This window comes from Arachis hypogaea, chromosome 4 (assembly GCF_003086295.3).
Source record: "Arachis hypogaea cultivar Tifrunner chromosome 4, arahy.Tifrunner.gnm2.J5K5, whole genome shotgun sequence".
Classification (NCBI taxonomy): domain Eukaryota; kingdom Viridiplantae; phylum Streptophyta; class Magnoliopsida; order Fabales; family Fabaceae; genus Arachis; species Arachis hypogaea.
In genome coordinates this window covers 122,727,887-122,741,325 of record NC_092039.1, presented here as the reverse complement: position 1 = coordinate 122,741,325, position 13,439 = coordinate 122,727,887, and the positions used below count along the sequence as shown (strand labels likewise).

The 13,439-nt window shown below is 35.0% G+C and overlaps 2 protein-coding genes across 5 annotated transcripts; one reads left to right on the top strand and one right to left on the bottom strand.

The window, feature by feature from the left end:
• Nucleotides 1-3,434: 3,434 nt before the first annotated feature.
• LOC112797765 (uncharacterized) lies at nt 3,435-5,479 on the bottom strand. Its single transcript, XM_025840845.2, has 2 exons — nt 5,441-5,479; nt 3,435-5,085 (listed from the first exon to the last, which is right to left on the bottom strand). The coding sequence occupies exon 2, from the start codon at nt 5,055-5,057 to the stop codon at nt 3,588-3,590; it is 1,470 nt and encodes a 489-aa protein (XP_025696630.1). The 5' UTR covers nt 5,058-5,085; nt 5,441-5,479; the 3' UTR covers nt 3,435-3,587.
• A 268-nt stretch (nt 5,480-5,747) lies between these two features.
• LOC112797763 (thioredoxin-like fold domain-containing protein MRL7 homolog, chloroplastic) lies at nt 5,748-11,337 on the top strand. Of its 4 annotated transcripts, none has more exons than XM_072236180.1 (7): nt 5,748-6,094; nt 8,294-9,287; nt 9,384-9,468; nt 9,564-9,675; nt 9,926-10,162; nt 10,674-10,735; nt 11,008-11,337. In XM_072236180.1, the coding sequence occupies exons 2-5, from the start codon at nt 8,389-8,391 to the stop codon at nt 10,030-10,032; spliced, it is 1,203 nt and encodes a 400-aa protein (XP_072092281.1). In that variant the 5' UTR covers nt 5,748-6,094; nt 8,294-8,388; the 3' UTR covers nt 10,033-10,162; nt 10,674-10,735; nt 11,008-11,337. The 4 variants fall into 4 exon arrangements, with proteins under 4 accessions (XP_072092281.1, XP_072092280.1, XP_072092282.1 ...); XM_072236181.1 differs by lacking the exon at nt 5,748-6,094 and adding an exon at nt 6,601-6,756; XM_072236179.1 differs by lacking the exon at nt 10,674-10,735.
• Nucleotides 11,338-13,439: the final 2,102 nt, after the last annotated feature.

Below are 13,439 nucleotides of genomic sequence, written 5' to 3'. Positions count from 1 at the left end.
CCCACTAACTCTAGTCTCTCCTTAGGAGTTGGCTAGGACTTGGAAAATCTAACCAACTGATTCACTGGACTTTCCCTTGCTTACGCAAGGGTTAACTAAGTGGGATTAACTTCCATTCTTATAGGAGTAACTAGTATAGGACTTCCGAAATTTCATATCTTGTCAAGAGTTTATTTTACAGTTATTATTATTTTATTTTAAGTGTCATTCAACATACCTTTTACCTTAAACCAAAACCCCAAAACACACTTTTTCATAACCAATAATAAGAACATACCTCCCTGCAATTCCTTGAGAAGACGACTCGTGATTTAAATACTCGGTTATCAATTTTAAGGGGTTTGTTACTTGTGACAACCAAAACTTTTGTACGAAGGGATTTCTGTTAGTTTAGAAGCTATATCTACAACGCGAATATTTTTATAAATTCTTTACTAGCAAAAATCCTAACGTCAGTGGTGTTATCGAAGACGTGGAAGTGGATGCTTTTGGTGGGTGAAGTGTAGAGGAGGTGGATGTACCAGTCACAAAGATTTAGTAAGTGTGTGGTCCATGACATGTCGAGGTAGGTGCGACACGTGTGACAATTACACCATGGGTTAATCTTGGAGCTAAATAGGAGGAAGGAAATGATGGAAAAGAAGACTGTGAAGGTGAAGAAGGAGAGTATGAATGTTAGAGTTATGCGAGATATGATAAAAATTGGGGAAGAATAGTGTCGTTTTCGAATAAAGGGGTCAAGGATCATTTTGTCCCTTGTTAGAATTGTCAGGGACCATTTTGTCCCCTGTTAGAATTGTCAGGGACTATTTTGTCTTCCGTTAGAGTTAACGGAGTAAAGGATCTAAGTGACTGACAGAATTAATTGTTAGGGACCAATCGAGTAATTAATTTTAATTAGAGAGTAAAATGTCCAAATTGAAATTCTTTGAGGACCAAAATAAGTATATACTCTTTATAATTTTACTAGAAAATCGTAACAACAAATAGTACTATTCCTGAATAAAGAATAAAACTCATTACTCTTGTAGCGCTTTATATAAATTGTGACAAATGACATATATGTAATGGAATTTTTAGTTTGGCACAATCTGATAAATATAAAATTTTTTATTTTATTTAATGAAAAAAATCTTATTACAATTTATTTATTATTTTTCTTAATATGCTTTTAAGTTCTTAACAATTATTAACAAAAAAAAAAAATACTGTGGTAGTACTTAATTTTTCATAAGAATTCTATTAACAAATGTGCTAAATAAGAACAAATAATAAGTATCCTACGAAATAATAAATATATTCACAGAAAAAGTATTTTTTTAAATTTTAATGGTGAAAATTCAAATGCAAAAGATGCAAATATTTTTAAATAAATTTTTATTATATGTAAACAATTATACGTGAATTTTTATCATTTTTAATACAATAAAAAAAAATTGAAAACTTCTTTTGTTCTATGAAATCTTACCCGGTGTACAGCATTACGCACTAATTACCAAATTCTTTTTTCAATCAAAGCATCAAAATTGTTAATTATGGTCTCAGAAGGGATATATACAAACCTTTTATAGTAAGTTCCAGACATTGTCAAAACACTTGAGGCATGGCTATCCAATCTTGTTTGCCAAACTAACTCTCCTGTTAATCTCTTAAGAGCAATAACCACAGAAGGACCATAGATTCCAACAATCATAAATTCATCAGCTGTGGTTGGTGTTGTCCTAGATACCGTCCAATTAACACCAGCAACAACTCTGTTAATTTTTGTTGATATTTTATTCCAAAAACATTAAATTAGACTAAAAAAAATAAAAAAATTCATCCAAAAAAAGTGGCATCCTTTACTTATTTGAAATATCTTTTCTTTATCTAGAAAGGAGATTTCAATAAATTTTCAAGAATAAGAAAACGGTCATCTATCATCAAAGGTATAACTATTTTGAAAAGGTGATTATCTTTCTACTATAAATATACTAACAAAACTTTAAGTGTCCAATCTACTAAAAACCTGTCTAAAGTATTTATTAATTTAAGTATCGGAATCTCTTGCAGATACCACCCTTCATCTCCTCACGAGAAATTCAGACGGCGACACTTTGACACCAGCACAAGTTGAACGTTGCCTCTGTAGGAGTTTGGACCTCACGTTCAAGCCCAAATCACTGTTTCAGGTAACTCCCAGAACATTAACGTCATTGTCGAGGACCTGAAAGATTACACCTATGTATGGCGGACAACCAGTATGAAGACGGTCATACGAAATTTGAGTCAGAACTAGAGTCCCATAACGATGACCTGACACTTGCATTACCTCCACTCTGAGAGAGAGAGAAAATGCCCCCATGGGGAGGGAACGTCAGGAAACCATCATCCACGACAAATTCATTCGAAAGTTTGCCCACCTGAGGACGAAGAACCTCCCCATCCGATGGAGATACTAGGGTTGGTTTACGGCCATCGTGGCCGACTGGAACAACTTGAACAGGAGGCTGCATGACAATGGGAAGCAGAGAGAGAATTACGAAAAGAAGTACGATGACAAAAAGAGCTGAAAGAAAAACTCTCAAAGTTAGAAGCCAACCTTCGAAGACAGAACAATCGGGTAGATCGGGAGAAAAGCTCTCTTGGAGGAGAAGATCCATTTGTTGAAGAGATCATGCGGGTCATGGTTTCCAGAAATTTCAAGACCCCTAACATGGATCTCAATTGTTTGTTACAAATGACTTACACACTCAAACTCTAACTCTCACTCCTATATATTTATAGCTATCCACCTCCTTATTAGATGATTAGGATTAAATCTAATCAATGGTCTAAATTGATCATCTAAAACTTTTACTACAAATATCTATCCAATCACATTTCTCTAAATACTTCTAAATTATTTCATACTATTCTTCATATTTCTGTATACATCCACACATTTTTAGAATACTCTGAGAATCTTTTAGAATATTCTGGGACCTTTTAGGATATTCTAAAATGTTCCGGAACCATTTAGAACATTCTTAAACACTCCAAAAAAATATACAAATAACATTACATTTAACTTTCTAAAATTTACCGTGACAATCAGACAAATTGTGGCTACTGCTAAAATGTTTTCAAATTTTTTCTTTGACCCGTTTTAAAAAATACGTGTAGTATATAAATTATTAACTAAATAACTAAATAACTAAGTTTGATGCGGCAATTAAGTAATAAGTGGTGGCCAATTTGAACAATAATTAAAGGCAGAGTGCCATAAGATGGTTGCATTTATGTAGGTCAGGGTCTTACTTTGCTTCTTGTGAGAACTTCTCTGCATCTTTTTCACTCTGCCTTTTGTGTGTGGTGTTTTTGACCCTAAGTCATTTTTCATATCATTCAGAGAAATGGCGGTTGGATAATTTAGCAAACTTGCTGATTCTTCTAAAGGTTTGACAAAAAGTGTCTTAATAAAATAATAAGCTATTTAATTTTTGCAATAAATATCAAAACCTTTGTTTTGGGTGATAACAAAATTCACCCTCTGAACATTACATAACAGCAAAGGCAAAAAAAAAGGTCATAAAGAGAGAAAGTTAACTAAAAGAAAGAACTTTGTTTCACTCTTCCATAAGAAAATCCCCATCTTCCTCCTCACTCAGATCAAGAGCAGCCATCACCTCATGCAGCGGAACAGAAGGTGCCTCTTCGCCTTCTGTTACTGATAGGTTGAACCACAGTTCAGGATTTTCTTTATAACCCCTTAAGAACTCTTCATAATCCTTGTTCTTCTTGTCGTTTTCAATTTCACCCTTATCATCAACCTCCATGGGAAGTGACTTGAGCTTCCACAACTGAGGCTTCAAGCGCTTCTTTCCACTCTTCTCTTCATAACTCTTATTCACTAAAATTGCTTCAGGAAGGACAAGTCCTTTGGACTTGTACTTGTCCAATTCAATGTCATTAGTGTTAGCAGCATACAGATCATAACCAAGAGCATAATCACCAGGCCTTAAAAGATTTCCCAAATGAGTCTTGATGGAAAATATGGTGTCATTCTTACCAAAATCCGACATGCGAGCAACTTGAGCCTCGGCCAGAACATACTTTCTACCATCAATAGTTGCTTCAGCCGAATTGATAACATCCAAATCCAGCACAATGTACTTAACCAACTGCCGGCTAGTGAGCAAAGACTTAAAGGATGCTCTCCAGTACCGATCAGCATCCAAGAAACAATGCCTCAATGTAAATGGATCAAGCAAAACAATGTTGTTGGTAACCTTGGTGCAAATCACAAGGGGACCAAAATTTCCCATACCAGCAGCAACTTTCTGAGGAAGACATATCAAATCCTCGCGACAAATTGGAGCGATTTCAACAGAGAAAGTGTATTTGTAATTGTAGTTGTTACTCTTAGGATCATGAGACACAAGTTGCTTATCGCCACGGCTGCCCAATCTCACCGGAGAAACTTTCCCCAAAAACTCAACAAACTTAGCACCATGGCTCCAACTAGAGAAAAAGAAATCAATTCCATTATCCACCTCTTTGATCTTTTTAGCCCTACCAGCAGCATCATGCTTCAGAATCACCTGCTCCAAGTAAAAGAAAGTTCGCCTATGCGAAACGTGTTGCCTAAGTTGCACAGCTGTAACCCATTGATCAGGGTTACCCTGCACCCTGGAGCAAGATTCACACATTTGCTCCCTTTGAACATATTCAACAATATAAGATTGCTCAAGTATTACTCCATTGATAATCTCCTTCTGAACCTTTAGCTTGACTTTAATCCTTTTCGAATGAGGCTCGGTCCAGATAAACTCAGCATGCACCATCCTCACCTTATTCGAATTCAGATCCTTCTGCAGCTTCTTCAAGCAGAAGGCTAGGAGCTCCTTGGATTCTAATTGGATTTTGATCCAATTTCTTGGTGGCTGTAGGTACCTATCACATTCAGGGCAATGCTTGAGCTCGAAATGCTTTCGAAGGCCTTCGGTAATGTTGTTTTCGGAGCTCAAGCAATTCACACACATGTTTGCAGCATTTAGCTGCATTCGGATTCCACATTTGCAGCAGAAAACAATCATAATGAAGCAAATAGAAATTTATTCCCTTCTGTTAATGAAAACAAAAGAAAGAAAAGGCATTAGCATGCAATGCAATAGATACACAAAGAATTGCAGTTGTGAAGATTCAAAATTTTGTGTGCGATGAATGCATTGGAAACACGGAATTTTTAGTTTGCCAATCAAAACTTGAATCGGAGATTGGAGAATACTTCTAATGTGATGATCGCAGTTTTTTTTTATATTAAAAGAAAACAAAAACGAGTATTAGTGTATTCCATTCGTAACATCATGCATGCGTGAAAACTAACTAAGAAGCTAATAAAACGAAGAGAAAGACGAATCCTTATTTATTCAATTATGGATTTATTAAAGAAAAGAGCGAACTTGGAAGAGGAACGTACTGTGTAGAAGAAGACGAAGGTGAAGGGTGTGGTAACAAGAGCAAAACTCAGACTGTATAACATATATGGGCTTTAGGCCCAAAAGGTGCATAAGGGTTTTTGGTAAAAAAAAATCAGGTCAATTTGAAAGTTGTAATTCGAATTCACAAATATCAGAACCGGTCATTAAGTTTAATTTTGAAAAAGTAATTCTGACATTACCGATTATATTTCCTAATTCTATCGCAACAACAGTAAATTAAATATTTAATTATTATTTAAAATTTGATTTTATAGAATTGCTTATGATTATGAAAATATTTAAAATGTTATTAACTGTGGGTAACTAGGTACTCCCAACCAAAACCCCAACTCTTCTGACTCACTGGGGAACGTCTCTCTCTCACTCAATTCTCAGACAAACTCTCTTCTCTCTCATTGCCACTGCCCACTAGCGTCTTTCTCAGTCTCACTCGAGTCGTCTCAGTCACGCTCGCCGGAGTCTCGTCGTTCGTCTCGTCTCGTCGCCGGCAACAGAAGCAACTCGTGGGGTCGTCGCTTGCTTCGTCGTTCGTCATCGTCTGGTTACGGGTCCTCGCAGTCGCCAACTCGCCGTGGACCGTGGACGTTTGGTGAATCCCTGCATCATCGCTTCCCCTGTTTTGTCGTTTCCAGGTTTTCATTCTCCCTGTATTTTGAGATGTTCTTGAATTGCTAATTAATTAATTTGCCTTGTTGCTGTAAATCTTGAATGAACTAGGATTTGCTGAATTTGTTGCACTTGTTGCCGAAAATGTCACTGAGCTAATTTTTTTGTTGATGAAAATCATCATTGAGTTAAATTTGTTGTTGTCTTACTGAAATAATAACTTAGCTAAATTTTTTGTTGCTGAAAATTATCATGGTTGAATTTGTTGTTAAAAATTATCAATGAGTTGAATTTGTTGCTGTAAGAATAGACTTGATTCTTACATAGGCAGTATTCTTACATAGACAGTATTGGTCAAGCTCCGAATTTGTATGATGAAGGTATAGATGCCGACTTTGAGATCACTCCTTGGACTAGTTTTATTTATTGTGTAATGTCTGACAGTGGGTTTTCTAATTACATATCTCTTTTGTCTTTTACATCATACAACCTTTTTTGCTGTTTCTTCAATAGGGCTGACGTGGGGACACAAGAACCATCTAGATAAATATGTTATAAGCGGTCATTGCACTGAATGAGTTAGAGATAGCTCATTCTCTATCCTCTACTTCACTCTCTTTATTCTGCTTCATATACCCCCTTTCTTTGCTGAGAATACACTGATATCTTTTTCTACGCAAAGTCTAAGGTTGTTTTTCCCAGATTATGTGATATTATGTAGCTTTTTCTTTATCATATCACACTACAAGATACTAAATCTAATTTGTTTGATAACATTTATGTGTTAACACCAGTTTCTTTCATAGACAACTGTTTTGATACCACTATTATCCAATTTTATATATATCTTTGTTTTATCAGGTCAAAGTTATCACTGATTTGGCCTATGAGCTTTTGATTGTGCAGAATATATATATTTTTGTCATGTATATTGAGTTTATCTATATTGGTATATGCTTTATGCATTGTATCTCAGGTTAAAGCTATTAGGACAAAAGCAAAACTTGGTTTGTATTATATTATCTCTAAAATTTTGAACTTGCACGCACTCTTATGGGTCAATAGTTTTTTCGATACATGAAACTTTCAGGGGTGATGTTCCTTTTTACTTTCCTATCTTATGTTAAATATTTTCTACTGTGTACTGAAAAAGAAATTAATTTGCCTATAATGCTTATCTCAAAAGCATCTTTCAAATTCTACTTATCATCTTTCCCTATAAATCCTAAATGATTTCCTTGCATTCTAACCATTCGACCTGAATTCATTGTGTAGTATGTTATAATTTGTGGGAGATGATATGGGTCTTTAGTGTTTCTTCTATCCAGTTTCGGTTTGTATTTCTCCACTTTAAATTCTTGTTCTTTCCTCTTCTTATGATGGTTTTGGTATCTATTATTTCTATCTGCCTCCAATCCATTTTTGCCTTGATTTCTACATGCAAAAGGTTTCTTCTCTATCAAAAAGATCATTGAGTTTTTTATTTAATGTTTGCTCCACCTATAACTAAGTTAATTAAACAAAAATAAAATCTTATCTTCAAAATGAACTAAGGGTTCGACATCAAAAAAGAAAATTAAACTAAGGGCTTTTAAGATATTTTTTTAGGCCTTTAATTCTTTATCAATGAATAGACAAAAAATAAAAAGACAGCGCTAAGCTAAGCCCCTAACTTGTGACCCATACGATACAAAAACCCCTAAGGTCAACAACAAACAATCGGGTATCAGTAACTACCAGACCTATCACACAAGACAAGAATGAGGGAAAGCGCCAGTACCATTTGTTGATCCATCTACTCTAATACGTAGCACCTTCACTTGAATAAGTTTCATTCCTACAACACTCAAAAACAGTGGAGAAAACACCATGCATTACTTTAAGTTTAGATATACATGATTTTCTGCTAGGCGCTTAGAGCATACCAGGTGTTTGATGAAATGCTTTATAGAAGATTCCTACACTGTCTTTCAAAATTTCAATTAATCACTACATCTATGAAACTACATGTGCTGTTGCATGCATTGCCCGCTAGTCAGGGATGCGGTTCTTCTGTTTCGTACTCATGTTTGTTTAATTCTGTTTTACTTGGTGAAAAGTTCTTGGAATTTTGTGATTTTAATATGTTCTGTTCTCTTTGCGTAGTCGTGCATTAAATGCTGCCAAAGCCTTTGTTTTATGAATTATGATAGTGATACCCTTCTCCTTTTCTTCTTTGACACCAGGCTAAGCAGAAACAGGCAGACAGAAGCTTAAAATGTGCTTTCAATGACAACCTTGTGTCCTGCTTGATTGGTTGCTTTACAGTAAAGTAATCAAAATGCTGTATCTCCAAACTAATGTCCTTCCTAGATGCCCTTCTCCTTTTTGTAACACAAAAATGGATGCTTGTTTGCGTCCATTATCATCAGTTAATGTTCAGAATTCTAGTTTAGAATCTAGTCATGCCATTACTCGTTTGGGATTCTTGTTTCATTCCCCTGTATCTACCCATTGCACATGGAAGCAATTATCTTGCTATGCTTCAGGAGAATCTCCTTCAAATACTGAATATGATTGTGAACCTAAACCTGGCTCTAACAAAAGTGCTAGGCCTAAGGCTAAACCTGGCTCTAACAAAAGTGCTAGGCCTAAGGCAAGAACACAGTCCTCAAAAGATGTGGCAGCTGGCAATGGTAAAATAGGTTCTGCTGATGCCTTCCCTTCAACAATTCCAAGGAAGTCAAGGCGTGGTCGTAGAAGTGAAGCAATGGCAGTGGAAGATTACATACGTGGTTCGCTTGAACGCACATTTGAAACAATTCGGCAGCAAAAATCAGATGTTTTGGAGGATCCGGACAACATAATGAAGGATAGAGTCCGTGGCAATTCTGAATCCAAAAGTAGTGATGATGATGACGATGATGGTGAAGAGGAGGTGAAGAAGGACAATGAAGAAGAGGAAGATGACGAAGATGACGACGACAGGGTAAAGAATATGGTGATTGAGGAAGAAAGTGAAAACTGGCCAGTGGATGCAGATGTTGGGTGGGGAATCAGAGCTTCTGAGTATTTTGAGCAGCATCCAATCAAGAATGTTGTTGGAGAAGATGGTTATGAAATCGACTGGGAAGGAGAGACTGAAGATTACTGGGTTCAAGAGATCAACTGTTTGGAGTGGGAGACTTTCGCTTTCCATCCCAGCCCATTAATTGTCCTTGTATTTGAACGCTATAACAGGTAAACTCCCCTATTCTAAATGATATAGTGTATTTTCATCACTAATAAAAAAAAAGCATGAAAACCAGCCTTTGGTGTTTGAAATTGTTATTCCAGAGCAAGCGATAACTGGAAACTTTTGAAGGAGCTGGAGGAAGCAATCAAAGTATATTGGAACGCCAAAAATCGGTTACCTCCTCGGGTATAGTCAATCTTTTCTCTTATATAGCTAAGCCACAAACTTGCTAGAAGCCTTAAACAGCAGTTCATATAACGCCCTGAATTTTCTGTTTATAGGCTGTTAAGATTGACATTAACATCGAGAGAGACATGGCTTATGCCCTAAAAGTTAAAGAATGTCCTCAAATTTTATTTTTGCGGGGACACAGAGTAGTGTACAGGGAGAAAGGTGAGATCGCTGCTCTTTCTATTCACCTTTTAAACAGAGAAATATTTGTACATTCATTTTACCTTGTACATTGAAGAGATTTAAACCTCATTCCATGTATGATGCACGAACGGATACAAATAACATATCTCTCCGAATATACTAGGTCACATACTCACATAGTATTTGTTTGGTTGGCTTCCAAGACAGCATTCTCGTTGTTTTAGGTTTTTCTTTTCATAATGAAACACTGCTCCTGATGCCATTGCAGAACTGAGAAGTGCTGATGAGCTGGTTCAGATGATTGCATTTTTCTATTACAATGCAAAGAAGCCTGCCTGGATTGACGACAAGGCCTTGCCACGTTTTCGTTTTTAATCAAATCTCAGGAATGCCATGTAGTCCTTGTCAACTTGAAGGTTGTATTGTCGTTGTTGTGATACAACCAAATCTGCAGCAATATTTTGTTTCACTGTGATCTTGTATTAAGGAGAAGTAATTAACTAAGGTGAGTTTGTGTCTATATTTTCCAATCAATCAAAATTAGAGCTGTTTTTTCATAAGGTGTACTCAAATTTGGGTTATGTTATATAATTATATAGATGTTTTCAAAATATTAAACATACTAGTTTGCATTGACTATTTCACTTAAACCAGAGTGTTTCTCACTGCATTGTTTTCTTTCTGTATAGGGTTTACTGTTACTCTCACAATACACTAGTACCCCTTTTTTCATGCCATATGGATATATTGGGAAATTATATGAAATATTTAGGGTAATTTACACTAATAAACTGAATGCGGTATAAAATTACGCAGATGTCCTAAATCAATTTTCGTTACACGTCTTTCCTAAAATATCTCTATGTAAATCGAATCAATTGTATTCGATTTAGCTATAATAGTAGTAAATCGAATTAGCTAGATTCGTTTTACTGTATATATGCTGCAGAAGTAGTAAATCGAATTAACTACATAAATCGAATCTAGTTAATTCAATTTATTATCTATTTTTACAGACTATGGCCCGCCCCGGATTTTATAAATCGCCGGGTCACATATTTTCATCAAAACCGGGCAGGTCAGTTTTGTTGGTGTTAATATTATCATATTCTATTTGGAATTTACATCCTGAGAAGCAACATAAAATGTATGGGAAGCATTTTGTTCTTGATGGTGAACTTGTAAGCCATATTTCAGATCTGATAAGTCATGAATAACAATCTAAGCATAAGTTGCAGAACTTATTTTAACTTATTTATCTATTTGTGTGCTAATTTGAGTTTTATAGCTTCCTTATCTATCGATTTTGTTGAGCAGTAGTCTCATAAAATTTACTCTATTGATATATAGGCTGATATGACCAAAGATGAAAGAAATCTTCTCATGAACTTGAATATCTTCAAGGATTCAACGAGGAGGTTTATGTAGATATTGGACGCATTTGTTCTTCTTAGGTTTATGAATATTTTGATTACTTGCTGCTAATTAGTACACATTTAGTTTTACTTATTTTCAATTTTATTTTCTGAAAAGTTATGGAAACATTCCTAGTTTCCTTTATTTATTTAGTTATGCTTATGTTATGCATTTGTTCCATCTGTTTTGAATATATTTGTCAACTTCAAAAGTTTAAAATTTCACATTCATATACAATTATGAATTAATCATATCGTTCCAATATATACAAGCCGTGCATCACTTGGTACTTAACTAGTTCTGTTATAAAAGTCAACACCATTATTTTAGATAGGTTTATGCAAATCTCATATTATTATTAATAAATTAAGTTGGATTTGTATTGTTAAATTTCACGCCACTTATCAAATTTTGGTGTCCATTTGATGTCTTAAAAAGTTAAAATACATCCTTTTTGTTAGAAATAACCATTGATTAATAAAATGATAAATAGTCATGCTACACATCTATGTAATTTTGTATCTAAATTCATTCAAGTTGGCCCAACACTAAAAAAACCCAATACCATTAAATGAAACGTGAAATACAGGCGTCTAACCCATATGAAACCGCTCTTGCCCAACGCTTCTTCTCTTCTTCTTCTCACATTCGTTTACGCACGGAGCGTCTTCTTCTTCATGTTCCCTCTCCTCCTCATTTTCCTCTTTCTTTTTCGCGTTCCTTCTTCTTCACGTATTTTCTCTTTATCGTCATTTTTTTGTTGATGTTGTTGTTGTTGTATTTTTTGTCTTTTCTTCCTCTGTGGTGAAGAACAACCAAACAGTGCCTAGTCATAAGGATGAGTGTGTTGAGGCTGATAACCACTCGGATTCAATCCTAGCCCTTGATTTGGACTCAGGGGAGATCAAATGGCATCATCAATTGGGAGGGTATGATGTGTGGTTTGCATCATGCAACAATCTATCAACACCAACCGCAAATATTTAACGAATAACTTTTGTCCAACTACTATGGATAAACATGTTAGAGTATTTTTAGATACATGGTAAAGTAAATTATACCTAAATATACTTATTTATAATAGCTCTACGAGTTATACACAAATTAATTGTTCATATAGTATTGGTGTTTGAATATTTTGTCTCTAATATCTTCTATCTTTTATTATGTAAAGGAGATTTTTTGGGGGGAGGGGGGAATTTGGTGGAAAAAAAATTCTTTTTCTAAAATACCGTTATTATACATACCTATAAAAGAATATATTTTTGTTATTTCAAATACTTGAACCAAAAACTTCTTGATTAAAATATAAATATTTACCATTTAAACCAATCTCATATTTATTATTATTAAATATAATTATTTTATAAAAAAAAGTAAATTAATAGACATACCATTGCCTATTAATAATACGTCGGTAGAATTAGAAATACAAAGATAGTAAATATAAAATTTCATTTGGTCGTAAAAAAAAATATAAATTCACAAATTTGTTATATTTTTTAAAATAAGAACATAGAAATTTATTTATTTGTATTTAGCTAGCAGGACCAGTTGGATCGGGAGGAGGAGGAACATGGGGAGCAGCCACTGATAAATTTAAGGGTTTACACTTTACACCAACAACCCCAACACAGATCGCAAAAACTTCACTCTTGTCCCATCCAATGAAATTACGACAAGTGGCGGATGGTTGGCACTTAATGCTAGTGATGGCGAAATCCTATGGGCCGTGGCTGATCCAAGTAACATAAATAATCCCATAAGTGGGCCTGTGAGTGTTGCCAATGGTGTCATGTTTGCAGCATCAACAAGCCCAAAAGGCCCAATATATGCCATTGATGCAAAGAGTGGAGAAATCTTATGGTCTTATGAGAATGGTTATGTTGGTGTGGTTGGTGGTGTCTCAACTAGTGATGGTTGCATTTATGTTGGTCAGGGACTTAGCTTATTTACTTTCTATTAAGGTTATAACAAAACTGCTGCAACTTCACTCTTTGCTTTCTGTGTCTAAAAGTGTAGGAGACATTATGGCTGTGTTTAAAAAACAGAAAAGTATAGGTAACTAATAATAATTAGGGTTAAGTATTTTTTTCGTCCATAAAGTTTAAGATGAAAATTAAATTCGTCTCTGACCTTTTTTTTTGTTATTAAAATCATTCTCAACGTTACAAAACATTATAAAATCATCTTTTTTTTATTTATTTTACCAAATTACCCTTAACAATTAATAAAAATAATATTAAAAAATAAAAATAAAAATAAAACCCCACCCACCCCTCACCGTCGCCACCGCCATCTCATCTTCTTCACCCTTTACCACAGAGACTACTTAACAACCACCCGCTTCTCCCACTCTCCATCGT